The sequence below is a fragment of the Apodemus sylvaticus genome, chromosome 17 (genome assembly GCF_947179515.1).
Source record: "Apodemus sylvaticus chromosome 17, mApoSyl1.1, whole genome shotgun sequence".
Classification (NCBI taxonomy): Eukaryota; Metazoa; Chordata; class Mammalia; order Rodentia; family Muridae; genus Apodemus; species Apodemus sylvaticus.
The window spans coordinates 5,849,712-5,875,814 of NC_067488.1; the positions used below are offsets into that span (position 1 = coordinate 5,849,712).

At 39.0% G+C, this 26,103-nt stretch overlaps 1 protein-coding gene across 5 annotated transcripts in view; it reads right to left on the reverse strand.

Moving 5' to 3' along the window:
* Nucleotides 1-715: 715 nt before the first annotated feature.
* Ubr5 (ubiquitin protein ligase E3 component n-recognin 5) overlaps nucleotides 716-26,103 on the reverse strand; it is a 108,622-nt gene continuing 83,234 nt past the window's right edge. For 2 of the 5 annotated variants that reach the window (XM_052161576.1, XM_052161572.1), the window contains exons 41-59: nucleotides 24,110-24,340; nucleotides 23,458-23,531; nucleotides 21,648-21,820; nucleotides 21,451-21,564; nucleotides 20,355-20,575; nucleotides 19,029-19,149; nucleotides 18,824-18,922; nucleotides 16,955-17,198; nucleotides 15,081-15,192; nucleotides 14,421-14,565; nucleotides 13,391-13,521; nucleotides 11,283-11,343; nucleotides 9,833-10,008; nucleotides 9,373-9,457; nucleotides 7,304-7,459; nucleotides 6,909-7,022; nucleotides 5,320-5,464; nucleotides 3,377-3,462; nucleotides 716-1,349 (exon numbers count right to left, since the gene is read on the reverse strand). In XM_052161576.1, the coding sequence (XP_052017536.1) occupies nucleotides 1,137-1,349; nucleotides 3,377-3,462; nucleotides 5,320-5,464; nucleotides 6,909-7,022; nucleotides 7,304-7,459; nucleotides 9,373-9,457; nucleotides 9,833-10,008; nucleotides 11,283-11,343; nucleotides 13,391-13,521; nucleotides 14,421-14,565; nucleotides 15,081-15,192; nucleotides 16,955-17,198; nucleotides 18,824-18,922; nucleotides 19,029-19,149; nucleotides 20,355-20,575; nucleotides 21,451-21,564; nucleotides 21,648-21,820; nucleotides 23,458-23,531; nucleotides 24,110-24,340 (2,701 nt within the window). In that variant the 3' untranslated portion in view covers nucleotides 716-1,136. Of the gene's footprint in view, nucleotides 1,350-3,376; nucleotides 3,463-5,319; nucleotides 5,465-6,908; nucleotides 7,023-7,303; nucleotides 7,460-9,372; nucleotides 9,458-9,832; nucleotides 10,009-11,282; nucleotides 11,344-13,390; nucleotides 13,522-14,420; nucleotides 14,566-15,080; nucleotides 15,193-16,954; nucleotides 17,199-18,817; nucleotides 18,923-19,028; nucleotides 19,150-20,354; nucleotides 20,576-21,450; nucleotides 21,565-21,647; nucleotides 21,821-23,457; nucleotides 23,532-24,109; nucleotides 24,341-26,103 lie in introns of all 5 variants that reach the window. The other 3 variants (XM_052161575.1, XM_052161571.1, XM_052161573.1) reach the window with 2 other exon arrangements.

A 26,103-nucleotide genomic window follows, 5' to 3' on the forward strand; every position in this document is an offset into this window, starting at 1 on the left:
GAAAAGGCCCAGCTGGGTGCCATTCAGAATTCTCTGCTAACTGTAAAATGAGGACTGATTTTTCTTAACTTTCTTATAGTTCACATGTATATAAACTTTTAAAAAAAAAGTATGAATATAACCATGTCAGTTCATTGTCCCTAGCTTAAAAAATGTACAACTATATAAATAAAAACTGTTCCTTCAAAGTTACTTGACATTTCTTCTGTAATTTATTTAAAAAAGTAAAATGTAACAAGATACTTAAAAAAGGCTAGATACAAAAGTAGTTAGACTGCTCATGAACATTTAAAATTTCCCAAATGTATTTCCAGTAATCATGACTTTATAAACACTTTACAGTTATCAGAAAGTGCCCGTCTGAGCACACATAACTGAACCACCTTCGTACAGATGCCTGGGTAGAACTCAGGTGCAGTGTGACCTGTCCACCTGCACTGAAACGGGTACAAAGAAAAGAACGGTGACTGTGATAAGGTGCTGTGCATCGGCCGTCGTAGGTACAGAAGTGCCTCTCAAACGGACACATTACATGCAAAGTATTAGTGGTATTTAGTACCCTAGAGCTCAATGTAGCGGAAATAACCCACAGTAAAAGTGGGCTTTTATAGGTAAAAGGGATTTTGTCTCTAAACTCTGAATGTCAAGAACTTTTTACAAGTTCCTTATACATGATACACAATTGCAGCCAACCACAAGTAACACCATAAAAAAGTTAAAATGAAAACACAGAACATACTTAATTTTTTATTTTGAAATTCCCTATTCCCTCTATACAAGAACCTTTGCTGAAATACTTTCCACAAAGGCAGCAGTGAATTTTCAGAACATTTTACATTTTTCCCCCTCAGCAAAAAAGATAAATCACAGTGTAAATTATGTTGTTCTGCTGTCATCTTTGGCTGGGGTCAGACCTAGAAGTCAGCAACTAGCAAACCATCATAGAGAAAAGGTGCCAGTGCTTCTCAGGCCTTTAAGCTACAAACTCAGCAAGGAATGTTTGCATTTTATCTCTTTAAGGTACCACCAGGGGGGGTATGACAGCATTAACTTCCATAAACTTTTATAGACAAATGGGAAAAAAAATCTACAAAATTAGCTAGTAATATTACACAGCAATACACACTTTTTATACTCTACACAAAACCAAAATTCTTGGTCTTAATGGCGAGTAGTAATTTTTGTTTGAGAATCTGCTTAGAGGAATAGAGAGGGACATAAAGTCGAGAAATACAAGTATTTGCAGTAGGAAGATGTTGGTCATCTGGTGGTCGTATTGTGATTGAAGGCATAGGCTGAAAACCTTCTTCACTGGCTGGCAATGATGGGCTTGATGTCCAGAAGTAAACCTAGAGAAGAATATATAATTATAATGTTGGCTTTAATAGTCTCATAGTCAACTTTAATTCTGGCAACATAAACAACCCCATCGTGATGTTTTAAAACCCAGTTTAAAAATTAAAAGTCTCGATAACATAACTGCTAAGTCCAAGCTAAGGACAACAAAAGACCTGTTAATACGGCTGGGGAAAGCACAGGAGGCTTCAACCAGAGGCAAATCTCTTTCAGCAATTAAGGAATCTGGGGAGCAGGAGGAACAGTCTTTCCTAGAAAGCACACTATTGACTATCTAATACCAAATGGTCAGCCTTGAAAACATACACAGATCCAATAACATCATACAGACCAGGCAAATTCACTCCTGTGTTTAAGAACATGAACACACAGAGACAGAGACACAGAGACACACGGAGAGAGACAGACACAGAGAGATAAAGCCTGAATTTGAAAAAGAGCAAGGGAGGGTATGGAAAGAGAAAGAGAAGAAATGATGTAATTATAATCTCAAAACAACTAACAAACAAAATTTCCCTTACTTTCAAAATTATTTTCTTGTACTAAAAGATCACAAATCAATTATACTTCAATAAACTACACTTTTAAAAAATGTTTAGGATTAAAGGAGAAAAAAGGTGTCACATCATGGGTTGTTTTGTTGTTATTTTAGAGTAAACTGTCTTAAGGCCTGAGTTTTCTCATCTGAGACAGGAAGTTATCGTGTCAAATGCTCACTAAGCGCCTTTACTACAGCTAAGTTCTCCGAGTAACTTACTAGGAAAAACGAATAAACAAAAACACATTTCCAAACAAAAGAAAAATTAACATTCCCCCAGACTAGTTAAGTCATTTTGTATTTTATCTACTAGGAAAATAATACAGTTTTATTAATGCTAATTATGGTACATAATTTTATAACAACTGAATACTGGGAAATATCTATAATGGCTCAAATGTCATACAATGGCATATAAAATTCTAGCAATAAATTCTAGATTTATTGGTACAACATAGTGTAAACCAATGATGCCCAGTTAGTGTCTGTTACTCTATTTATTAATAAATTTACTAAATAAATGCTCCTTTGCAGAAACACATACTTTATGAATATAAAATACTCTGCAAGAACTATCCTTCTATACATTTACATACCAATCTTCTAGAACAGAATTTACTCTATGGTATTTACTTTGTACGACCAAGCACTGAAATAAAGCTCCCTTTCCAGACTAACTCAGAAACTTAAGTAATTGGGGTTATTTTCTAAGACCTAATTGTGTAAGAAACATCATCTTCCAGCACTTGGGAGGCAGAGGCAGGCAGACTGCTGAGTTCGAGGCCAGCCTGGTCTACAGAGTGAGTTCCAGGACAGCCAGGGCTACACAGAGAAACCCTATCTCGAAAAGCCAAACCGCCCCCCCCCCCAAAAAAGCCACAAAGAAACATCATCTTAGAATGCTACAAAGGAGAAACAAGAAACAAATCCTCTCCAAAGAATCACAGCACAATTGCGAAAAGAACCAGGAACAAAGCTGGTCCCATCCATTCACTTAACAGTTAAGAAAAAGTTTAATGGAAACAAACTCCAGCACGGCTGCAATGGAGCTAGAGAGTGGGTCAGCAGGTCAGCATACTAGAGAGTGGGTCAGGAGGTCAGCATATGGAGGAGGCTCTTCCCAAAGATCTGCGTCTCGTTCCCAGCACCCAAACAATGACTCAAAACTACCTGTAACTCTAGTCTCAGGTGATCTGGCACTCTCCTCTGGCCGCTGAAGGCACTATAGACAAGTGGTGCACAGACATACATGCAGATAAAATATACAAAGGAGAAATGGAAGAAATAGAGAGGGGAGGGGGATGAATGATAACCAAACTGGCAGAAATCACAGAACTGTTCTCCAAGAGGGAGATCCTCCATACCATCATCCTCTAAAACACACACACACACACACACACACACACACACACACACACACACAGGCAGAGCATACAGACCCTTGCATTTCATTCTACAAGTTTTGTGAGACTCTGAGCTTACCAGGTCCTGCCGCTCTGTCATGCTCATTTTCTCTACTATTGACCAGAACCAACGTTTGAACTGGAGGAGCTTCTCAGCATTTTCTCCTGAGAATATGAATTCAATGTGTTGTATTAGATGTTTCTTCTGAATACTAGTAAACTTCTTATATAAACAGAAATAAATTAACCTTTAAATTTTAAGACATCTAATTCCTAACAGGAAATTAAAGCTTTTTATGTAATTACAAACCTTCATAATTAATTAGGTCATCCTGACTTGAGATGAGTAAGACAGAAAAAGTGACCTGTCATCATCACGGTTGATAGAAGTCTGTCTCATCGATAAACCCTGATTCTTTTCCTGTGACTTTAAGCCACAGTGCTTCTCAAACTACTGAGTTTATAAGTTACATGAAACCTTTTTAAAGGCAGATAGATTCTCACTCATTGAGTTTAGAAGATGGAAGAGGACTCCAAAGACGCTTCATTTCTAAGGTTCTCAATGACGCAGATGCTGCTGGCATCCTTTCAGATGCTCTTTGTTTTCCCTTCTATAATTTTGGTTTTAAAATAAAACAAGTTCTTCTAAGTACTGATATTAAAATATGGTACAAAGCCTATTACATAACATCCTATAAATTACCAAACACAAAAGGTTAATACAAAAGAAAAAAAAAAAAGGCAGTTTAAAATTTTCTGCAAGAGTTTGTCATGTTGACACTTCTTTAATCCCAGCACTCAGAAGCAGAGGCAGATGGGATCTCTGTGGGTTCAAGACCAGCCTAAGCTATATAGTGAATTCTAGGACAGCCAAGTCTCCATAGACCCTATTTCAAAAAACCTAAATCTATAATTTGGTGGAGGCCACTTATACAGAAGAGAAAACACAAAAAAGGGGAAAATTGGTATTTGTGTGTGTAGAAATCTTGGTATAGCTATGTTCTTTTCATAACCAACTTCTTTTTTTTTCTTAAAAAAAGATTTATTTATTATTATAAATATATCACCATAAAAAGATTTATTTATTTATTTATTTATTTATTTATTTATTTATTTATTTATTTATTATAAGTACACTATAGCTGTCTTTAGACACATCAGAAGAGGGCGTCAGATCTCATTACAATGGTTGTGAGTCACCATGTGGTTGCTGGGATTTGAACTCAGGACCTTCAGGAGTCAGTGCTCTTAACCACTGAGCCATCTCTCCAGTTCCCATAATCAATTTCTTTTTTCTTTTTTCTTTTTTGGATTTGGTTTTTTTTTGAAACAGGGTTTCTCTGTATAGCCCTGGCTGTCCTGGAACTTGCTCTATAGACCAGGCTGGCCTCGAACTCAGAAATCCGCCTGCCTCTGTCTCCCAAGTGCTGGGATTACAGGTGTGCGCCACCACCGCCCGGTGGCTTTAAATTCTACGCTTACTTTGAATGTCTAAAAAATAAATAAAAAAATTAACAACTTCAGAGCAAATCACACACTGAGATAAAACTTGTTTGCACTTTTTTTGCTTCTAGAATGTGCCTTTTGTCTTTACAATAGAGTGACCCAGTCACAACTCTACAAAGCAAACATGTGATGAAATTCTTTGACCGTCAGAGGCACAGGAAACATTATTTTTATTACTTTAGCATATACACATTTTCCCACCACAAACAATTTTAATATGTTCTAAATTATTAGTCATCGTTTTGTTTAGATGTGAGCACACACACACATTTTTTTAAGACAGGTTTTCTAAGTATCTGAAACACCTCAAACTTCAGATCCCCCTGCTATGGCCTTCCATTAAAAATGAGAATAACCAATTCTAAGCTGTTAAAAACCTTTAAAAGCAATATGAATAAAAACCAAACCTGACTATCTCCGGGGCTTGGGAAGCAGACTCCCAGGCAGAGGCTCGCTCAGAGGACACAGAGCAGCTCCCCTCCCAGGCTTCACCTCAGGAAGACTTGCGTTTCCTACCTGACTCATCATTGAACGACGTGAAACTGATCAGCATCTGCACATTGACCTCACCACAGCCGTTCACCAAAAGCCGGAAGTCCTCTGCTGTTAAGTCTTCTAAGGAATTTTTTGGAAGCACATCTAGTAGACCCTTTCTCATTGCCTAGAGAATTTAAATTTTTTTCTTTTATTATAAGCAGTTCTCTATTTTCCAAGGCATCTGTTTATACTATTAAAACTCAGTATCTAATTTTAGCAGCATTCTCTAAAAACATTAGTTCCTAAAGCGAGGAGAAAAAGATCAGGGCTGTATTATGATTTTCCTTTTAACAAAGTCAAAATAGAAACAGGAACAAGATAGAAACTGCGCACAGCAAACAGGCTGCAGTTCAGAAGTTACTTAGTGTTCTTAGATACCAGTAGAAAAAAGAGATTACTTTTTAAGTTAAATAACACACAGATGGCATATGAGCTAAGCATCACTTCAGTTTGGTGAAAGTGCATTCTAGAAAACAGTAACAACAAACCTCCCAGACTCAAACCCAAAATCAATTGGAAAATGTACCCAGAGCTAAGCTCAATACCTTAGGTGCATTAATTGTTCAATCTTAGCCTCATTTTGCAGAAGGAAACCCATGAACAAAAGTATTAAGTAGCCTGCTAATGTGCAGCTAGAAAATAGTGAGTAAGTGGAGTAATAACTTAATCCCAGTATATAATCCCTAACACAAGAATCAGCACCATTCTTAGTTTCCAGAAAGTTTATCCTGGAAAGGGAAAGCATTCAAATTGCAGAACTGATGTGTTGGGCTTTGTTTTTTTCGAAAGGGCCTGAATACAGAGCAGGCCCTTGGTCACTCTCGAGAACTTCATGTTTGGAATATCCCGTCTACTGCTGTGACTAGGGCAATGAACCTTCCAATAGACAACCCAATGTTACTGTTAACAGGGTGGCAGAAGCACGCTCTCCTCAAAAACTGCAGGAATGGCAGATGGGTGTGCAGCCAGAAAATATTTATACAACTAGAAAAACCCCAGGCTGTGATGCTCAGGGTTCCCTAAGCAATGCTGCATTTTATATTCAGAGGAAGCAGCATTATTGTCTATGACAGCCCAAGTCATGCCCTGCCCTATAGAGAACTCAGTGAAGCTTGTATTAGGAACCCTTCAGGTTCTGCATAACATGCCCCTCCTCTGCTTATGTTGATCGGGGTGTCCTGAGTCCAGTGAATCCTTCTAACTAGGAAATTAATAAGCACAGGTGGAGACAGGATAATTAAAGAACTGTATTTCAGCGCTGGAGAGATGGTTCAGTGGCTAAGAGCACTGGCTGCTCTTCCAGAAGTTCTGAGTTCAATTCCCAGCAACCACATGGTGGCTCACAGCCATCTGTAGTGGGACCTGATGCCCTCTGCTGGCAGGCAGATATATATGCCCCAAAGTACTCATACATTAAATAAATAAAATTTAAAATATAAAAAAGAAAAAGAAAAACAAACAAACAAAAAACCTCCTGCATTTCAGCCCTACAAACAAGCCCCCTTTCAACTATTGGTCAGCAGAGCTACTTTCACCACATGACATAGTGCTTTCTAGAAAATACTCACATGCAATGGCTGTTCTGCAACCACCAACATTCTGTGCTCTGCGTATTTCCTTACATACTCATATACATTCTGTGGAGTGACTGGTATATTTACACCATTTGGAATAAGTTCAACCTACAAAAAATACAGCAGTCTCATTTAAAATCAATTCTGACAAGCAATAACAGCTCACAAGAACTTTCTATATCACTTGTTCCTGATTCTTCTGTTATCTCCTACAATGCTCATTTTGTGTATACACGTGCCTCTGTGTGTGTGTGTGTGCATGTGTGTGTGTGTGTGTACCTTGTCTCAATCTTTTTCTCTTAGTTCTCGCCCCAAACTGTTCTTTATAAAATGACCCTAACAAATAATCCAATTCTTTTGCAAAAATCAGAAAACTGCGTTTGTTTTACCTGTCCTCCACCTTCTTCTTTACACAGGTCAATTGCAAATGCCAAATCCATTGCTGAGAAAACAGCGTCAGCATCTGAACTTTGAGATGCAAGGATCAGTTGTCGTAAACTCTCATACATTACAGGGTCAAAAAAAGCAAAGTCATGCCAGTTGACCTGAGGAAATAATCATAAAAGAGTCAAAAGAGGCCTCCTTCTCGACGCAACAGTAAAGTAAAATCAGCAAAGACTTTAGCTTTCCGGGAAGGGAAGTGATAAGGATTGAACCCAGGAACTTGTGCATGCTAAGTAAGTGCTCTGCTACGAAGCTTTTTCATAGCCCTGATTTTTATTTAACATACAGGTACAGTGATAAAAGGATTTCCCAGAAAATACATAAAACTGCTTTACAGAAGAGAAAACTTAATAAATCTTTGGCTTTGACAAGTCATTTAATTTTTTAAAACAAAAATTGCTATGAGGTGGAGCCAACAGCATGCTTTTGTTGTTGTTGTTGTGGTGGTGGTGGTGGTGGTGGTGGTGGTGGTGGTGGTGGTGGTGGTAACAAAAAGAACAATAATTAGTTTCAAAATTGGGAAAGCCAGCACAATTTATTGAACATTATGTGAATAAACTGGCTCTTGAATATCCCATATGTTCTTCATAGTCACCATATGATACAGGTTATTAAATCCAAGTGATAAACTGGACTGCTCTAAGAAATTTGGTAAATACAAAGGTCACATCCCTGAGTTAAACTTAAGTCTAGCAGATCTCATGAGCTAAAGGGTCAACATATTAGTATTTGTATGTTTCAGAGCTTTGATTTTCATTCTAATATTTTGCACAAGAGCATTTTAGCTGGAACATGCCAAAAATTGTAGTCTCTGCTAAAAAAGAAAACATATACCTCTCATCATGCAATTTTGGTATAAATGTGATCAAATATTGGGATGAGTCCTGGTGCAAAGGAGGATCTCCATCACTCTACCCAAGGCTCAGCGGTCACTGTGAGATGTGTGTGTGCAAGTGTGCTCGCGTGTGTAAAAGCCAGAGGAGGCAACACTGTAGAAAATGACTATGGAGCCCAGCAAGGCTCTTAAAATCTTGAACTCAGAACAGCTGCTCAAGACTGAGCCATCAACACCCAGGCACCGACTGACTGGAAGGGGTGGGGCTCACAGTGCCCACATCTCCCTATCAATTTATACAGTTAATGGCTGATGTGGAAGGACAGACCATTTTCTTCAGTGACTTAACCACTGGTCAAGTGTCCATGCTCCTGTAAACAACCTTAATGATACACAGACCATTAGCTCACAAACAAAATGGGACATAAAAACAGAAGGTGATTAAAGGGAACTGGAAGGGGATAGAGCAGTGGGGAGAATGGGGTGAATTACAATCAATTTATACCGGTGAAAATGTCACTTAGTATATGCTAATAAAACCACTAAAGGAAGCAAGTAGTAGACTCCAGCTTTAACGATATATTTTACAGTAGATGTCTGGTATAGCTAATCTCTTAAAAAAGACCAATATTCAATATTTTCTGTCAATTTCTCTATAATAGTTTTAGGGACTGTTCCGATACAGAAGAATTATTAACAGCACACACTAATCTTGCCAGGCTATCAGACGATCCACACATAAAGAAAATCAGCTGATGTATGAGCCAGAGGCAGACCACGCATGTCTGCCTCATTAGACTCTGGGCCCGCTGGGGCACTACATGTGTTTTTCAAGTTGAAGTGTCATTTAGGACTACCTCTATGCTCTACTGCCACCCACTTGTGACCAATTACAGTGGCTTAGGCTTCTGAGCACTGTGTGTAAAGCTTTACAAAGTTGCCAAGAGAATCTCTCTTCAGTAGGATGGAGGTCTGTCAGGAACCAAGTATAGCTCTAGTGTTAACTACACTACTGTGCCATCTCCTCATGTACAAAGACTATCCATGACATTAAACACTTGACAACTACTTATGATTATAATGCTTTAATATAAAATGAATACTATACAGTGTACTATCATTTATTTTCCAAAAGAAAATGTTTACAATTGTAAAAGCATTTATATGCATCAAACTTACTTTTCTACCAAGCAACACTTTAATTACATGCCTATTCAATGTGATAGGACATAATTCATTTTGCAACAGACAAAGTCCAAGAATCCTAAAAATAAGAACAGAAATATAATTTAAATTCAAAATTAATTATACAATTAGTCCCACATACATAAACATATATTTATATATATGATATTTTTAGAAATTCTCTAAGCCTTATTTCTACCTAATATAAAAGAGTACATATCCAATTTAAAAGCTAATAATGTACTTTTAGCCGTGTGGTGACACACCTTTGATGCCACAGTCCTGCGAGGCTCAGAGGAAGATCACAAACTAAAAGACAGCTTGGGGCTGGAGGAGTAGCTCAGGGCTGGAGGAGTAGCTCGGGGGTAGAGCATGGTTAGCACTGACAAAGCCCTGGGTCCAATCCCCAGAACCCCGCATCCCCAGATCCAAGAAGTAAGAACAGTTAGTTTACCTGCCAATGTTTCTGAAACAATTCAGCCTTGCCTCTGTGTTTTTGCCAGGTCTTGGAGTATAAAATCCTCTCTTCCCAGGTTGGTAAAACAAGGGAGCATTGTCATCGCCGTCATCGGTGTCATCTAAATCCATATCCACTACACTTCTACTAGAGCCGTGGCGCTTTCGATTTTCCTAAGAACAAAATTATAAGTAATGAAACTCCTGAGCTCATTTTTAAAAATGAAATGGTTCTATGAAATTACTCAAGGTAAAAGAACAGAACAGCATTCATGTTTAAATGTGTGTATATAACAGTATTAAAGGTAAACTTTAATATTAACGATAAAGCTATAATATACAAACCTTATGTGTATTAAATCTTTTCTCTACATTTATTTACTAATTTATTTTTTGCTTACTTACTTGATTGTTTTATGTGTATGGGTGTTTTGCTTGCACACATTTCTATGCACACGTATACAAGGTACAGCAGAGGCTAGAAAGGAGGCAGGAGATTCCCGAGACTAGAGATGCAAACAGTTGTGAGCCATGTGGGTACTGGGAATTGAACCCTGGTTCTCTGGAAGAGGAGCCAGGTGATCCAAACTGCTGAGCCACCTCTCTACCTTCTGCATGCTAAATATTAATGTCTGTTATTCAAATAAAAACCCTTTCAGACCTAGAGTCAATTGGGAGGTTACTTGTCACAAAAGCACAAAGCTCTGTGTTATCTTCTAATGCATAAAATAGGCATGCTAGTGCATGTATGTAATCCCCACACTGGGAGGACTGAGATCTCAGTGTACCCTGCATATGCACAACTGGGATGCATGGACAGTGCTGCCCAAGAGGTAATTCTCAAAGCCTTTGCCATCTTTCAGGGAAAAAAAGAAAACAGAAGAACAGGAGCAGCTTTCCCTCCTGCTGAGAAAGCCTCTGTACTATCTGTCAAGTTGAAGCTACTCTCCAGCCTGCGTGCTTATCCAGCTGCACAGAATGCACATTTTGTACCATTTTTCATTGTATCCAATGAGAGTGCCTGCAGAGTTTGTTCCTCTTAGCTAGCACTAGCAGCTCACTTACGGAACAAGCCACATCACACCCAGTTTCCCACACTGCTGTACTGATTGTTTTCTTTGCAACTTTGACACCCGCAGCTTCCTGGAAGAGTGGCTCCTAAGATTCTATGCTGCTCCGTTACTGTTATTCAGTTCCCTGGATCTCTAAAGCTTAATTCAGACTGTGCTCAAACATAAAGAGCAAACTAACTAGGTTTTCATTAATGTCTAACTTAATCAATTTTATATTTGATTCAGTATAGTACAACTACATGTCTTTTTCTTCCTGTGCTATAAAACATGATTTGTATTTGCAAAGACAGCTCCTAAATCCTGGGAGTGTATGGGGTGTGGTGGTGGTGTTGCTGTTATAATTTTTCATTAACACATGTACTAAAAATCCCTTACCTGTACCTTTTCTGAGGAGTCTAATAATCCGAGGTCCAAGATACTGTCAGCTCCATTTTCCCTAAAAACAAACGAAACCCTTTCACAATCTATAGAGGTGAAATGTCTAAAATTTAGTGTAAAAGTATATATTCATATTTATTACACACTTTTAAAACCCATTTTAGCCCAAAACCATGGAACATGCTTATAATCCTAGCGTTTGGGAGCTTGCACTGCACAGCAAACTCAAGGCTAGTTCTTGTGCTACACTGGCAAGGACACCGCTTCAAAAATAAAACACACAAAAATCAAAAAAGCAAAGAAGCCAAAAGCCCCCAAATCCCATTAGCCACTACACATACAATTGAAGAGACGGCTAAGGCTCCCTGATGTAAGACAACATACATAGCAGTCTGTATTGGGATGCTAAGACCGGCACAAAGCCAACAATGCAGAAAGGGCAGAAGAATGCTCAGAACAGTGTAACTGGAATGAAATCCTCCTCTAGCATTAAGTCTAATATACTACAGTTAAATTCACTATTCACCCTACAAAGCCAAGTATTAGTTTTGCTCAATAAACAGTACTAAATTAGCAATGCTTACCCATATTTACCAAGTCTTTCTTATAAAAATGCAATGCAACTTTCAATGTTTTGTATAATGGGCTAAGCTATTCTCAGTCTGCTTACAGCCCCAAAGACAAGGCAAAGGAACAAAGAAACAGTACATAAAAGCCCAGAGAAAAACAGCAGCAGTGAGAGCAGAGGGAATTATCAGTAGAGCAACAGCTTTGACTTGGACCATTCAAAGGTTCTGAAGAAGGAATGGCTCTTTAATTCTGTTATCTAGCCCAACTGTGTATATACTACTTCTACAACTGTGTCTAATCCTGTTCCCCATCCAAAATTATGATTAGGAAGACACTTTACCTAGGTTCTGGGATGTGAGCACTGTGCTGGTATCTAGTACAGTGGCTTGAATAGGAATGGTCTCACAATACATCTGAACATTTAGTCATCAGGGCGTGGCACTATTAAGAGGTAGGTATGCCCTTGTCCAGTGAGTCACTGGGAGTCTGAGGTTTCAAAAGCCCATGACAAGCCTAGCAGCTCTCTTCCCTTCCTGCTGCCTGGGGATCAGGGCATTGGACTCTTAGCTCCTTCTCCAGGACCATGTCTGCCATGCTCCTCTGCCGTGATGATAATAAACTGACACTCGGAAACTATAAACCAGCCTCAGCTAAAGGCTTTCCTTTGTAAGATTTGCCTTGGCTATGGTGTCTCCTCACAGCAACAGAACATGACTAGGACACCTAGTGTGTACAAGGTTCACAGTACCACAGAAATTGTCATTTAAAATAATCACATTTTACGGTGGCCAACACAGAGGCCATCTAAGCACCGCAGGTCTTCCTGACGTCACTGTACTTCTCACTATGTGTAGAGGGACTATTTGGTATTTTTAAGATTTCATATTCAAACAAATATACTTTGCAGAGGGGAAGAAAATACTTGCACAAAGTTTTAAGGTGGATTTGGAGCCCTAAAAGAAAATGTTGTATTTACCACAAAAAGTTAGATCTCCCCAAGTTCTTTTCCTGTCCTGTAATCTCCCGCCATGGGTACTCCCAAAGGAGGAATCTGAGGTTTAACTTTGCATATACTTCTTCCAAATAAAATGTTTCCAAGCCAGAGTAGCTCTAAGTCCCAGAATTCATGACTCAGAGGTTAGGGGTGAGAGGCTAGCTTTGTCTTGTGAACAAAACAAAACAATTCTAAATACCAAATACTTTCTATAACCTAATAAGCATGAAAAATTCAGCTAATGCACTTATGTATTTGAAGACCCCACTTTAAAAAAGATCTTAAGAAAGTACTTTGTTTTTAGAGATTTTGTGCATGCAGTGCCATTGCTTAAAATACGGCATGACATCTGAACTGGATGGTCGTTAGCCACTATATGGGTATTGGGAACCAGACCTCGGTCCTCTGGAAGAGCAACAAATGCTCCTAATCACTGAAATGCCTCCAGCCTTGTCATAATTTTTAGGATATGGTGGAAACTGGATCTGGAACTAGTGTCCCAACCGTCTAAGTGACTCGCCACTCCCACCGTCCACATTACCGGCCGTGTGCAATGATGAGTTCCATGGCCTCGTCGACTCTCGCCCTCAGAGAGTCCTCACTGGCTAGAAGGAGAAGCAGCTGAGCTGGGGACAGTTCCAACAGCATACCAGTGATTTTACTTGCAAATGCCTAGGAGGGATGAGCAACTGTTACTTTATCAACCATCTGCCTGCCAAAAGCTACAACCAAAAGAAGGAAGACACAAAAAGCTAAAGTCCCACAACTGTCTGGTGAATGACAAGGCTTTTTGATGAAACTGCAGGTCGGCCAGACAGCTCTGACGGGGAGGCATGGTCCTTTTGCAGGAACTTGCAGTTTAGGGGGCTAGAATATTTGTATGAGCCTTTTTGGTAAAAAGGGTTTTGAATTCCAAGTAACCATATATACAATTGCTACAGTTTTTGTCTTCCTCAAGGGGCCCCATTCGCTCTTCCTCAGTCACTACAGATAAAGAGGGACGACGGGAGGAGAAAGGCACCCAGTGCTTACGGCTGGCTTACTGCAAGAAACACAGTTGATTTTCTGTTTTATTAGTCTTTTGTCTATAAAAGATATGTACACAATGCATAAACAACTACAACTAGTATATAGGTTTCACATTGTATGAGAGAAAATTGATAAAACACTCCGATTGAAATCAAGAGCTATTTTATTATCAGTAAAGGACTGCCATTTTTTCCTAGCTACAACTTGCTAATAGATGACGTATACTTGAAAAAGTAACAATGATTTGTGCAGGTAAACATACAAGAAAATATAAATCACAGCAATTAAGACAGGAATTCAAATTGGGTAGAATTAAAATATATTGAACTAAGTTAGTGGGGGAAAAAATTCAAGCTGTATAGTTACTTTCAAGCAAACACTTCATTCCTTCTAAATCCCTTAACACGGTCCTCAACCATGTAGCTGCTACGTAGCTGACAATTACACAGACAGAAAGAAAAGAAAACCAAAAAGGCATTTTAATTCCGAAGTGCAAAAGAACTGCGCATGTAGTTAGGAGTCAGAGCGTGCCCAGCACTTACAGGCTGCATGGCTTGCACTCGGGGGTAAAGCCTCTCTCCAAGCGCCTGCCGGTGAGCCGGAAGAGGGTCAGGGTCATCACTAGGATTCCCCTCAGAAGCAGGTCTGAACGGCCTGGTGTCAATCGAGAGCTGTCTCCTGAAGTCTCTGTGAAAGGAAGAAACATGCACGACTCCATTACCAGCATACACCATCAACAGAAAAGTACCAGGCATGCAGACGGTGCCCAACCGGGACATCAGGGTGCTACGACATTTAAATACAAAATGTTTGAGAAATACTTATTATCTAGGTTTGTCTCTAAAAATCTGCATGTAAGGTTTAATTTAATTCTAAGGGAGCAGGGCCAAACTCCAAAAGACTACCTATAATTCCTGGAAATTTTAAACAAAAGTAACAAGAGAAAATTAAAAGTAATCCAGTTTGCCACAATTAAAGACTTAACTAAAATAGGAAAGCAATAACTGCAACAAAATGTCAAACTTTAGTGAATAAAAAGGCAGAGTTATTTCAAATATCCTGGAGTTGTTAATGCAGAACCTTTCATTAAGTAACAGACTAAGGTTATTCATCCAAACAACAAATTTTACATTTACTTATAAAAGCCTTTATCCAACTTCCCTAAAATGCTGGTCTTCAGTAACACCTAAAATCCATCATACCTATCCCGGTCTCTCCGAGATCCTGCTCGCAAGCCACTACTCCTCCTCATTTCCCGTTCTCTCTCCCTCTCCCGATCTCTCTCGCCTCTGTTCCTTAATCTTTGCATTAAACCTAGAAACAAAGATAAAATACAGCACACTGAGCAAAGTACAAGATGAAAAACTTTGTATTTCAGTCAATGCTAAAATGAAAAGAAAAAGAAAAAACCCACAGGAAAACATGGTGGCTCAAGATGATCTTGCTGCCAGTGCCTTTCTCCTTCTTGGGGTGTGCAGTGTGCTGTGTGTGTGTGTCTGTGTACCTAGTGCATGCATCGCAGATGTCTACTGCCATGCCTTTTGATATAGGCTCTCTCACTGAAACTTGCCATTCCACAACACGGGTTACATGCAGGCCACGCCCAGCTTTTAATATTTTGGGGATTTGAACTCGGCTCCTCCTGTTCTTACAGCAGGCACTATCACTGAACCATTTTCTTAGCGCCTTGGTTTCTGAGGGTCACTGATACTTGTATAAGAGGTACGTAACACATTATACTCCACTTTAATATTTGTGAACTACATTTCTCCCGTCATGCCAAAGCTCTGAAATAATATGCAGCTAGAGCGAGATTGATCTCATCCTATTTGTTGAGAGCCTAGTCTTTAATGGTTGCGCCCTTGATTTCATTATAAACAGTGCTGAGATTTCTTACACAGTTGAAGTCACTGGATACCTTTTCTATCCTTAAGATTTTACCTTCGAGCACTGACAGACCACCAGAAGAGTAAACTATTATTTTGAAATTCTAGTGCTCAATCCCAACTATGCTTGCTTCCTTTCCTTTATAAAAATTACGACTTTTTAGCTCTTGCACCCTAACAAATGGCACACATGTACTTAAAGCACATGTATGGAGGCCATAGGACAAGCCACAGGGCTGGGTCTCTCCTCCCTGGGGCTCAAACTCAGGCAGCAAGCACCTGCACTTAATATGGTTCTTAACAGTGTTTAGAAAAGTTTATTTCCTAAACCTGTCAGACTCTTTGCTCAGATTTGTCAATCTACTTTGACAGTGAGTTAGATGGTAAAAGTGCTGATCGAAGACCGGGGACTCCCCACTTGTTCACACCTTCCGTTTCTAAAACCCATTCAATCTTCATGGCAGGAGGCCATGTACACACATGTACACACAAGGAGACATGGGGTAGCCTAAGTAACTTCCATGAACTTCCCCTGACCTAGTACTCCAGTCAGCTATAAGCTGGCCATCTTTTGACTTGGCATGTATCACCAATTATCATCTACAGCTTTTGTCATTTCCACAAAGCTATAAATATATTCATTGAAAACCAGGCAAGAGGCCTAACCCCCAAGTGGAGAGTTCGTAATGAAACCTCAATACTCCAAGATGTTAATTAAGTAAAGCCCTATTTTTAAACAAGAAATTAACAATGAAATTAAAATAAGCGTAGTGACATAGCTGGTTGACATGTCTCAAGCTCTTTACCTCATTGGGATCATAGAATGTTTGTGAATTAATCTTAAAACAGCCTACCTGGGGGTGGGGGGGAATGTTCTGTTCTCTCATTTAAATAACTATCAATTACTGTAACAGTCAATAAAAGACTCCAACCCCCTCACTGGATTTTAGTAGTAACACTTAAGATCTAACAACCTATCACCCTCCAAATAAGTAACAATTGAGGTGAAAAGCTAATCACAAATATCCAAGAACCTGTCGTAGTAAAAAGCAAACTGTTAAATTGTCAACTCAAGCAGCTTGGTCAAGACTAAATCATAATCTAAAAAATGTAATAGAGACATAGGATCAAGATTATCATTGCTGTAACAAATAAGAGAAATCATCACACTGCTTTAAATCTGTACTTACTTGTATGAGTACCTTTGTTGGCATTTTGGATACAATCTAAATTTGGCAATTTTTCATTTGATAGAAACGCTTGTGCAATTGCTGTATAGAAGCTCCGCGCTACACCACTGCCCTCTCCTGGTTCATCCTTAAAGGTGACTTTAACTCTATGGACAGCCATGGGTGTGGTAGCACATCTTCGGCCAAAATGATTGTTAAGCTGTCTCATAGTCTGCTGAATGAGAAGATCCCGATCTCGATCAACCTATTAAAATACACCAAGTATTTCATATTATATCAGGGTGAGAAACCACAGGGCTTTTCTGTTAAGCCTAAAATACAATCTCACCTTTGTAGCACACGTCAAGAAATGTGAAGTCTCAGAAGCTTTTACACTCCAAAGCAAAGAAGAATGCCTTATATTAAATCAGGCTAATGGAATTTAACTCAATTTACATTCACTCCTTCTCTCCTCTCTCTCCACATCTTGGTATGTAACCCAGGCTAGCCTAAAATTTATTCTATAGCCCAGAAGGGTCTCAAACGAATGAAGCTCCTATACTGATACCCGAAACACAGAACTCTCCGGTGACAGAAAATGTAAGCAAAGTGTGAAAAATGGCCTACTAGAGAAAAAACCAGTCAATTCCATCGCACAGAGACACTCAAGCACTGACTGTGACCTAAATACTGATAAAGAACTTCTAACATTTGAGGGGTTGGCAAAGTGACTGGACAGTTACAGGTAAGAACAATGAAGCACTCTAACTTGGATATGGTCTATAGACAAACTACAGATTAATCTTAAGCCTTAAGCTATTATCAATAATTATTTTAAACCAGATGTGATAGATCATGCTTGTATAATCTCAAAACTTGTTAAATTGAATCAAAAGAATTGCCAGAAGTTTAAAGCCAGCCTGGGCTACATAGTTGAGTTCTAAACCAGCCTGGGCAATAGAGTAAGTCCTGTCTCAAAACAACAAAAAGAAAAAATTTTATTGGTGGTAGTAGTAATGTTGTTAATTCTAAGACTGTTGTAAGATGTGGAATAAAAGCACCAATGGTGAGAAATTGTGTATTCCCCTAGAAGGAATTTTCTGTTTGAATTTAATGTCTCAGTATGAATTCACAGTAATTTCTTAAAGGTCTAGAAACAATGATCAACTTAATAGACTATGTAACCTCAAATCAGAGCCCATTTTTAACCTTATAATTTCTTAAAGAAATAGTTTTAAGAGCGGTGGCAGGAAATGTACATGACATAACTGGAAAGTAACAAGGAAGGCTTTTATGGAAAATATCGAGGCAATAAAAAGGACACAAAAAATAGCCAACAAGACAAATGAACCATCAATAAGAATATTCTGAATGGAAGTCAGTACATCAGAAGGCTTGCAGTTCCTGTTTATGTAATGGTGTGTGTGTGTGTGTGTGTGTGTGTGTGTGTGTGTACACGTGCATGGTCATGTGTCTGTGTACACATGTATGCAGGTATGCTTGCCCATGTAATCGTGTGAAGGCAAGAAGCTGACACTGTGCTTCTTCCTTTATCACCTTCTATATTATGTTTCTCCCTGATTTCAGCACGACTAGCTGGCCAAGGAGCCCCAAGAATCCTGTCTGTATCTCCCCGCCATGCCACCCCCACACTTAACTTAAGTGGGTGCTAGAGATCTAAACTCAGGTACTTAAGCACATTATCAACTGAATCACTTTCCATCCAAAAACTTTCTTTAAAAAAAATTACTATTCTAAATTTTGTAATTATTATTTCTTCAAAATTTCAATTAAAAACACATATCTATCCCTAAGCAATATTTATTATTATTCTGAATGTTTAAATGTGGTGGACCATACTATAGATAGAGAAAATCTAAATACCTTTACCTCTAGTGATAAATCTCTTGATTGCTGGTTTCTCAGTTTTTCCATCTCTCTACGGAACTTTGATTCTTTTACCTCAAAACCACCCAATTCAGTTAAGATCTTTAAAAAAAGAAAAAAGAAAAAAGAAAGAAAAAAGAAGCAAAATAATTATTCACTAAAACTTGCTCTTAGCATGCAGAATAATATTAAAGTGCACAACACACACCGATCCAGGCTCTGCTCCAACATCTTCCATGAATACTCTGCCAAACAGTTCTAAAGAAAGGCGCCAGCGGCCCAGCAGCATGTCGTGAGAAATAACCATGCCCATGAAACTGCACTGAGGCCTGTGAGAAATTTAAATAGAGAGAAGAAAGCAATTAATCAACTCCCCAAATTCAAACTATTGGTCAGTTAATAGTACCCTTCCTAGTCTCTTACTATTTTGCTATCTTTGTATTTCCAACCATGTCCTATTTAATTAATGAGAGACGCCCACTATGGCTGCACACCCTTAGTGTGTGACTGTGTCTGTACTCACATCCGCAGCATCAGGGCACCGTCTAACTTCAACTTCCACTGTATTTTACTTCCTCTCCTCAGAGTCAAAGGTCACTTGGATCCTCTCTAGAATTTGTTATCTACATCAGTGGTACTGACTTAAGAGTGTAACATAAAATAAAACTTAAGAACACCCTCACAACAACAATCCTTCCTAGTAATATTTATCCATCAGTACTCTTTGTCCACTGCACAGACTTGAGTCATGGTTTCTACCTTCTGCTCCCCCACGGTGGCGAAGTCCATCTTCCGTTGACATCACTCCCTTTCTAAACCTAAAGCTCCTTTGCTAAGCCATTCCATTCTTCCTCACCAGGTGGAACCACCTCGGCTTTTAACTGGTCTTCCAGTTAAAAAATTCTTTTCTCCAGTCTAGGTCTATATATTCTGACCGGCTCCTCACACACTTCTACGTCTAGGCTATTTTAGTATAGAAATTACCCCATGCTCTCTATGGTTGGAAGACAATAAATACAGTGTACTTCTTCATTTAGTAGTTTACACCTTCTAAGCATACCTCATCTCATAAACAAATAAGCAAAAATACTGTCTTCTATCCAAAAGCTAGGACATACACAGGAGCCAACATCTGGTGATTAAACAACAGTATATACCTGTACCTTCTTATCCAATAAATAAAAACCTACTATGTCCAAGATACCCTAATTAAGTCACAAATCCTGAAAATTCCATTTTTTTCAGGTTAGCTGAACTGCTGATAACGTCTGAATTGATAGTTTTAAGTCAGTATTAAACATTAAGAAAAACAATACCTTAGAAATTCATAAAAGAAAAAAATCAATTTTTTAAATGTCAAAGTTCAGAAAACTCACTAATATTTAACTATCTGATAGTAATTTAGGAAATCACAGAGGAGTAACATAAATTATGATACTAATTTATAAATTTACAAATTTTAAATAACTCTCTAAATAAAAATGATTGTATAAGTGTAGTAGGTGCCCCGAGGGTGTCCTTCATGCAGGCGTACCTGAAGGACGTGAGGGGCGGCCCTTCGCTCTCGGTGAGTCCTATCTCTGCTAGTAAACTGCTCTTCAACTGGGCAGCAACATCAGGAGCAGACGGCCCTGGCTTTGAACTGTCGGCTTCTTCGGCCAGCTCGCTCTGTTCTTCCCCTTCTTTCTTCTGCCGGTTTTGCATGTTCATTACATTTTTTAGATTAGCAGCATAAGACATTTTAGTTGGAAGAACCTATGCAATATTAGGTTTAAATTAAAAGTTAGACATCAAGGGGGGAAAAGATTGATTTTAACTTAACAAAGATCCACAGAAATCACACAGGTAGTTAGCAACACCCCCTTCTAGAGCTTCCCCCCCCCAAAAGTGTAGTCTGCTCTGTGAACCTGAAGCCCTCACAGACACCAGTGACCACAGATACCAGTGCACGTGCAGAAAATTTTAAAGCAACTCTTTATAATACTATAATACTTAGTACTTAAGTATTATTAAGTAGTCTCCTATATAGTCTCAATAATTTTAATGTTATATTCTCCTTAACTACTTAATTATAAATATCCATTCAGCTGTATTTCTCTTGTGCCGCCTTTAAACACCAATACTTTTTTTTTAATCAGAAAAATAACAAAATGTGATTTCACCTCTGAAATCAGACTTTCCAAAATCTAAATGTGTCATGTAATTAGTTGTGACAACTGACATTCTCACTTGAAATTCATAATCTCCTTGAGCTTTCTTATTGTTTCCTTAGTTATAAAGAAGGACACAGTACCCAAGAGACAGAAAATGCTGCCTCACTTAATTTTTCAAGTAACAGCACACATCAAGGAAAAAAAACTTGAAGGTAAAATTGGAAACCTAAATTTCCAGCAGCATACATTAGTAACTCTCTGGACAAACTAAGCACACAATAAAGCGTTGTAATGTGTGAAATGAGTCAAAGACACTAAAAGCCAGTGAAAACAACAGCTCCGTTCGACTAAACAAAGGGGCTGCTGACATTTCTACTACTGGGGAAATACATATTCTGCACTTAATACATCTTTCCATATCTGGATGCTGGGAAAACTGCTAATAGAGAAATATATCATAAACTTTGACTATCTTACCTCGAGACAATTTCTGTCCATTGTAACTTCCACTAAGCATTTCCCACTGCTGGAAGATGAGGAATACAGACCCTGACTTGGGCGACCAAAAAGATCTTCCTTTCTAGCATTTGGCTGGAATTTTAACAAGACATATTATAGTTAGATTGAACACTTCAAACTCAACTATAAAAGCTCATTAGATCTGTTTAGTTCACCTGTAACAAGTGTGGCTGGTCAGCCAGGGGTATGGCTTCAGCCAAAGGCACTTCAAATGGATTTGGAGGTATACATCCAAGGAATGTCATAGAGTCTGAACGTCGGAAAAATGGATGGTTTTGGCCAGTTTCTGCAGGAAGAGATTCATCGTCCTTATCATTCAAAGTAGCACCTAAATATTAAAAAAAAAAAAAAAATTGTAATTAGAAAGGGTAACAATATTAATCTGTTCAATCTAAAATGCTTGGAATCTCTTACAAAATATTAATGTACTAGAAAGCAAGTTAAGGGCTAGAGACGGAAGTTCTGTGATAGAACTCCTGCACAGCATGTACAAAACCCTGGGCCTGGGTTTGACCCCTGCAGTGCCTGCATATACATACATAAGCACTCGTGCACACAAACACACATGCATGAATAAGTAGTCCAAATTTTCAGCACAGTGTGGGGTTTTGTTTTGAAACAGGGTCTCACTGTGTGACAGACATCCTTGGCTGTCCTAGACTGGGCTAACCTACCTGCCTCTGTTTACCTCAATGCTGAGATTATAGGCCTGTGACAACCAAACCTAACTTTTGGCACTTTTTAAAAGTGACGACCCAAAATAATTGAATGCATTATTTATCATACAATAATAACAATGCAAGAATAAATGCTGTAATCAATACTGATCCATCCTCTCTAAGAGAATGAAGGCACAGACAGAATGAAGCCGAAGTACAGCTAGTGTCCTGAGCATAGTTCAGGACTCAGCCTGGTAACAGCAAAGGGAGATGCCGGAAGCACAAGCCTGACTCTTGGCCTCCCACATTGAAATGAACAAGGAGCTCTCTGAATGATCTATTTATCTGGCCAAAAGTTACAGATCCACGAGCTCACCAGCCACAGTTCTCCTTAATGGAACAAACCTTCAGCAGGCAGTGCTTACTGAGCTGTAGAAAGTGAATTTTGGCTAGATTTTCAAAAAAGGGAAAAAAGCCAAACCCACCATTACAAACATCATCATCATCATCATCATCATCATCATCATCATCATCAATAACAACAAAAAATCCAGACTAGTTGTCTTTCCCTAAACTAGTAAAAGTATTTACTAGGAATAATAAACAGGAAACGGGACTATTTGATCCCATTTAAAATCTTTTAACTGTTAATTGAAATAATGAAAAACTCTAAGTTGTCTCTACAGCAGTGGTTCCCAGCCTTCCTAATGCTATAACCTTTTAATACAGTTCCTCATGTTGTGGTGACAACAAAATTATTTTCGTTGCTACATCATAACTGCAATTTTGCTACTGTTCTTAATCATAAAATAACTTATTTGTGTTTTCTGATTGACTTGGGAGACCCCCACCCCTCCCATGACAAGGTCATTTAAGAGGCCTGCCCACTGCACAGGAGACCTGCTGCTCCACAAGATTCTCTAATTTTATAGCACTAAAACTTTTTAGTTTGCATGCTCAAGCATAATTTACATTTGTTTGACTAAATTTATTTTGTATCAATATTAACAAAAGCTTTCATAAGACTTAAAAGTAATGGTAAATGTAAACAGAAATCAAAAACGTGAAATAAAAAAATATATGGATATTGGAAAATTCAGAACATTAACTCAGTCTTAATTATGAAATGTATAATGTAAGAATGTATAAGAAAAATGACAGAAAAGGTAAGAGATTCAACACAGAGAAGAAAAGAGAAATTCCCACCCCAACAGAAAATAATGTAGTTAGAAAGCCTGGACTGGAGGGAAGGAATACTGAGGCAGCCATTCCTTAAAGAAGAGTGGGAGGCGCTCTGGGCACTAACTTTGACTGGTGTCGTCATCATTTTCATGTTCTGAATCTTCATTATCAATACCCAGTTCCAGAAGTTCTCGTGTCCTTAAAAACAACAGTGAGAGTCATTTAAATTAACTATTTGTGGGGTATGAGAAGGAGCAGAGGTGAGGGGCACATTGGAGATGTCACTGGGTAACAGTATGTAACTGATGTAACTGTGTGTGTGTGTCAGAGCCTGTACATGGAGGCTGAGGACAGTCTGCAGGGACTGAACTCTGGCGGTAAAGCAAGCGCCATCGGACATCTCGCCCTGGAACCTAATACTGCTATATAGTTTCAAAAAAGGGAAAATGCTAAAGTGGTCTGCTTAATGCAGCATTACAATAACAAAAAGGGCTCAACAGGAGCTCCCCGCTCCACCCCACCCCCCCAAAATAAAAAAGCACTAAAGAAATACTGAGTGTCTGCACAAACTTTCCCCCAAAACACAACAAGACTTAAAAACACAACTATCTCAACTATTAGGTTTACTTTTCTTCTGGTTTCTCCTTTCATGTGAGCAGGTGCTAGAGGACAAGCCCGCATTCCTACATGAAACATCTTCGTACAAACTGGGGCTGTTTACTCGGAAATTCTACAGCACAAAGTTCTTCAACAAAACCCCAAATGTATGGCTATACCTTTTGCGTTCCAGTTGAGGGGTGTCTAATGTTGTCTGTTGATTCATTGCTTTAATCCAATATATAAGGGCTTGGAAGACATATGCCACATGTTTCAGTGAGCACACATCCAGTACTGGAAGAACATCAGAATGCTCATCATTATGAGATCGCATTAAAGACAGAGCATAATTGAGAAAATCTCCTCGAGCAGACATCATTCCCTGGCGGGCACTCAGCAATGTAGCACGTCTATAACAGCAAAAAGAAATGAAAATGTTTATAAAAACCACAAGTATGAAGTTTCATAAATATGTAAAATTTAGAAAATGAAGACTGGTCTGGAGTCCACAACTGATGCGCATCAGTTAAAAGCACTTGACATTCTTGCAGAGGACCCAGGCCAGTTCCCAGCACATACATGGTGCAACTCGACCACCCACAGTTCCATTTCCATGGGGATCAGACACCCTTTGTGGCCTCCGTGGATACTGCGTGCACAGAACACTCAAACATGAGAAATAAATAATCTTAAAAAGAGAAAATAGAACATTTATAAATATTCTTTAAAAATAACACTGCTTATGTCTGAATTTGCATTTCTAACAAACAAGCTGTCAGTTAAGGCCAATGACAGAGTTCTAGGAACCATTCTGAGAAGCACTACCTAAGCTGCCTAGTACTCTGTGTCAATCTGACAGAAGCTAGAGCCAAGTAAGAAGGAACCATTAAAATGGCTCCATCAGATTACCTCTGCGGAGGTCTGTGGAGCAATTTTCTCCCTAGGACTGATATGGGAGGATCTAGCACAGTGTTCACAGTGCCACTCCTAGGTGGTATAAGAAAGCAAGGCTGAGCAAGTCAGTAATAAGTCAGTAATAAGGAGCTTCCTCTAAGGCTTCCTATATCAGCCCCTGCCTCCTGGTTTCGGGTCTGAGTTCACATGCCAACTTCCCTGGATGACTGACTACAAGCTCTAAGATGAAACAGACCCTTTCCTCCCTAAGTTACAGCAAGAGAAAAGGGACCTAAGACAATACATCAAAATAATGTGGAGCGTTGGGCATGATGACTCATTGCAATGCTTTGGAAATGGGAGGAGGCTGAAGGACGGAGAATGGAACAGACCTGCTGTATACTGAATTTGATGCCAGGCTACTGCATGGCAAAATAGCTTAAAATAGATAGACAGACAGACAGACAGATGGATACATGGATGGAAGGAAAATACCAAAACCCACATGCAGCAAAGAAAACTGTTAAGAGTTCTGGATTTTTAAAATTAGAAACTTTTGTACTTCTCAAAGGACATAAGTAAGTGCGTGGAGAGGCTGAAGAACGGCTCAGCGGGGCATAAAGAGCACGTGCTGCGGCTGGCTCCAGGACCCCTCCCCTCCAATCCTAGAAGCCATGGAAGGCAGCACACACTGCCATCAGCTCTACACCAAGGATCCAATTTTTTGGTTTGCACAAGTGACATTCACTCACACACATGAAGAATTTTTTAAAAAGAAAAAAAGACAGCGGCAATAAAAATCTTTTAAAAATTTGATAAAAAATTCTGCCAGGATAATATTATTGTACACTCTGTAAAGATTATCTTTGTATTAGTCAAATGAGATACAGGCGAGATTTTGGTATTGTTAAGCATTGCCTGCCTTAGTTTGTTAACAATATTCTCTGTCACCTTCTGATTAGTTACAATGAAAAGCCTATGGCCTACAGCAGGAGGCAGGATAAAAAAGGTGGGACTTCCGGAGAGAGATAGGAATTCTGAGGAGTCAGGAGTGAGGGTCAGCCAGCCAGAAGGGAAGGAGAGGTAACTAAGCCATGTGGCAGAACTTAGATCAGTGCCAATGGGATAACTGAAGTACTGGGAAAACAATGCCCGGCTTTAAGGCCAAAAGCCTGAAAATATAGTCTCTATGCCATTATTTGGGAACAATGGCAGGCACAGAAAGGCATATGGTTATAGAATTCTTATACAAAATATATTAAAGAACTCATATAACTGA